Source organism: Microtus ochrogaster, unplaced genomic scaffold (genome assembly GCF_000317375.1).
Source record: "Microtus ochrogaster isolate Prairie Vole_2 unplaced genomic scaffold, MicOch1.0 UNK30, whole genome shotgun sequence".
In the NCBI taxonomy this organism is placed as follows: domain Eukaryota; kingdom Metazoa; phylum Chordata; class Mammalia; order Rodentia; family Cricetidae; genus Microtus; species Microtus ochrogaster.
This window is the reverse complement of record NW_004949128.1, coordinates 1,062,354-1,065,672: the sequence shown is the minus strand read 5'-3', so window position 1 is coordinate 1,065,672 and position 3,319 is coordinate 1,062,354. Positions and strand designations below refer to the sequence as shown.

Below are 3,319 nucleotides of genomic sequence, written 5' to 3'. Positions count from 1 at the left end.
GCGCAGGTGTGCGCACAGGTATCCATAGTCCAGGAGGAGTCTGGGAGTTGTAGTTTTCCAAAAGAACAACAGCTTCAGCATCTGAAACTCTCAAGGCTGGGGTTTAAATGCTAAGCTCCAAAGTTCAGGGAAATCTAGGGCTCACCCAGCTCTTAAGGAGGCTGCTTTTCCAACTGATCCCAAATCTTCAGGGTGGGGTGGGGGGCTTAAGTCAGGCTGCATTTGGCAGAAAATGACTTCCTATTTCTAAGAAAGAAAGGCTTATGGGGGCTCAGGAAAGGACTCCAGGAGCTTCTGGACTGCAAAAGGCTCTTGCAAAACAACACTTGGATGATTTACGTGTAAATGAATCAGAAACATGTGGATTGAATTTCCTTGCAAATACAGATGGGTTTAAAAATTAACGGAAAAAGTGTTTGGCAAAATACTTTTGGGTTTTTTTCTTTTAATTGAATCTAAAATGTCAGGGGTTGGGGTAGGGAAGCAAAAATAATGTGGGGGGCACATGGCCTGGCCTCCCTCTGTCCATCTGTGCTAGCGGGTTCCTTTATTTTTAAGGCACGTTTTTTTCAGACATGATGGTTGAGATAAAGGAAGAGAAAGAAGGCCGCTTTGTCCTGCACTAATCATTGCTAACAAGAACATTCACTTCAGTTTAGACTTGTCAATAAGAAGGGAAGGCTTTTACTCTGATGTCATTGGGAACCAAAGAGGCTATGTCTTTGGTTTCAAGGGAAGCATCTTTCTTGTCTTGGTACATTTCCAAGTTGTCACCCTGTCTTAACTTTCCTACAGTGGTCCCCCGTTTACCATATCCTCTGTGTGAAGTGTGCCCTGTGCAATGGTGTCTATTGGATATATGGGAAAACACAGACCAGAGAATTGTCTGTGAAACTGAACCATGGGAAAAGCTCTGATAGGTTCATGGTCAGATCCAACCTGCCCTCAGGTTAGACCTGGCCTGAAGTTAGAGCCAGGCTCCACACTTCTTCTATATCCAATTATATTCAAATCTCCAGTAACTCCTGAGTGCTGCAGTTGACTGCAGGTCCTGGCCAAGGAGGCTGAGGGTCAGGAAGACAATTAACCATCCCAGGAGAGCATACTCAGAGGTCGGTAGGTGAGAGGCAGTGTTTTCTAAACACCACTTGCTGCTTCTCATTCCAAACCCTCTGAAAGAATTTGGGTTGACCTGAAAGAGGTCTTCCTTTAGCAGGTTACACTTTCTCTGGAACTTATGGTCATTATGGTCATTCCAGAAATCCCGAGAGAAGCCATAGTAGAAAAGGCATTCTACAGTTTCAGGCAAATACGTTCTCTCCCCCGACTCCATGTTCCCTGAAGGCTTCATTCTCCCCGTGAACAATGCCTGCCAGAGCTGGCATCCCCTTTTCCAGCGCGGGCTGAAGAGAAGGCCCTCAGATGGTGACTCTGTTGCTTAATTTTCATGCTAATACAGAACATACGGAGAGCCTGGAGAAACCGTTGGCTGTTCCAGCGGGCCATTTCTGTATTTCATATTTGGGACGTGACGGGAGGGAAGGCAGAGTGACAAACTGAAAATTCTCACTATTTTGCAAAGTCTGAAGCTGCAACTTTCCCAGTGGTATTCAAGCTATGCAACTTTCCAGTTCTGTCTTAGAATTGAAGTCAGATTTGGGGGGGGAATGTTTAGGATACTCTCTTCTGTTAGAGTGACATATGCAGGCAGATATAATATTCAATAAGGCTTATGTGTCTTTTATGACAAAAATTCACTCCTGGGAAGAGGCAAGGACATCCGGTTAATAGTCAATCAACACTGTCATGTGTGGGTTGTTTTTACTGTTGCCCCTGTCCTTGGCAAACTGTTGGAGTGCAAAGCCACTGACTTCTGTCTTTTCTTTTCATAGCGATATCTGGCATGATTGTTCCTCCCATGTGAAAGAATTGCCTTGAAGAAGTTTGTTAATGAAGAGGTTGGATTCTGCTACGAAAGTAATCTGATATGAGTCCCAGAGTGGAACTTTTAACTCAGGCCTTTTTAAGAGGATTCACACAATAACTGCAGATTTTTAAACAAAATCACCGACCTTGCAAAATGCTGAAATTGGAAAGGGGATCTGCTACAGCAGGGTGTTGGTTAAACTTGTACCCCCAAGTATCTGGGGGGATATATTTATTCTGTATTGATAAAAGCAAAACCACGGTTTCTTTTTTCTTTTTCTTTTTTTTTTTTAAGCTTTAACTCTGCAATCATTTGTCTTTTATAAACCATAAAGCTACACCCAAGGGCCACGATGACTAAGACTTCATGTTCTAATTTATGATGTTTTTAAAGCTGTGTAACGGGAGAATGAAGTGGTGAGATATTTACAAAAAAAAAAAGCTAGAAGGGAAAAAAAAAGAAAAAAGGTAAAAAAAAATTTAAAAAAAGCTTGTATGGGACAGAATAGGAATGCCAGTTAGATTTTTTAGAAAACTAAGGGTCGGCTTTTGCGCCTTAAAGCATATCAATGGTAGTTAGCTCGGACAGTGCATTCTCTATATCTAACTTAACACGCCATCCCTTAGCAGTTCTGCAAGCTTCTTTCTCTTTTGTATGGTTGTCTTAAGTAACTGTGTAAATAAATGCAGCCTGGAAAGTTACCAAGCGACATACGTGATCACATTTTCCCCTTGTACTCAGAAAATTCAGTGCCTCTAGACAGATTGCTAAAAAAGAAAAAAAAAGAAAAAAAAAGCAACGCAAAACAAAGCAAAACAACAACAACAAAAAAAACCTCCCTGCATCTTTTAAGCCGATCTCATTCTTATGTCAACTTCTTCCGAAGCCAGTGGCCTCAGAGCAGAGTGGCCCATACACCGAGTGAGAGACTCCTTTAAGACTTCATGGAACAGGGTCCAGGCACAGAATTCCACATAAGCCCTCCAGGTTACCAAGCTGAAATCTCACTCACACGCCGCCATCAAGAGATTTGAGCTTACTCCTGCTAGAATCCTTAATGCTAACTCTATATCCAGGCTCAAAAAAAAAGGGGGGGGGGAATTAAAAAAAAAAGGAAAAGAAAAAAGAAAACGCAGACAAAGCAAACTGACAAAGGCAGGCGAGTAGGCAGGCTGTTCGGGTTCCCGAATCACACAGGGGCCTGGACCCTGGCGTGGTTGTAAAGTTACAAATTCGATCAACAGGTAAAGTGCTTTGGGGTTCAGAATGAAAGGAAACTGGGAAAGAGGAAGAGAAAGGGGAGGCCTTGAACTCAGCTTTCTGTGGGAATTTTTGCTTTCAACTGGGAAGTGTTCTTAAAAGAAAGAATCCTTAGCAAAGAGGCAGCCAGGG

At 42.7% G+C, this 3,319-nt stretch overlaps 1 protein-coding gene across 4 annotated transcripts in view; it reads left to right on the top strand.

Annotated features, from left to right (window-relative positions):
• The window catches only part of Ebf1 (EBF transcription factor 1), a 398,525-nt gene extending 395,519 nt beyond the window's left edge, over positions 1–3,006 (top strand). For all 4 annotated transcript variants that reach the window (XM_026789805.1, XM_026789807.1, XM_026789806.1 and 1 more), the window contains exon 16: positions 1,893–3,006. In XM_026789805.1, the coding sequence (XP_026645606.1) occupies positions 1,893–1,924 (32 nt within the window). In that variant the 3' untranslated portion in view covers positions 1,925–3,006. The remainder of the gene's footprint in view (positions 1–1,892) is intronic.
• Positions 3,007–3,319: the final 313 nt, after the last annotated feature.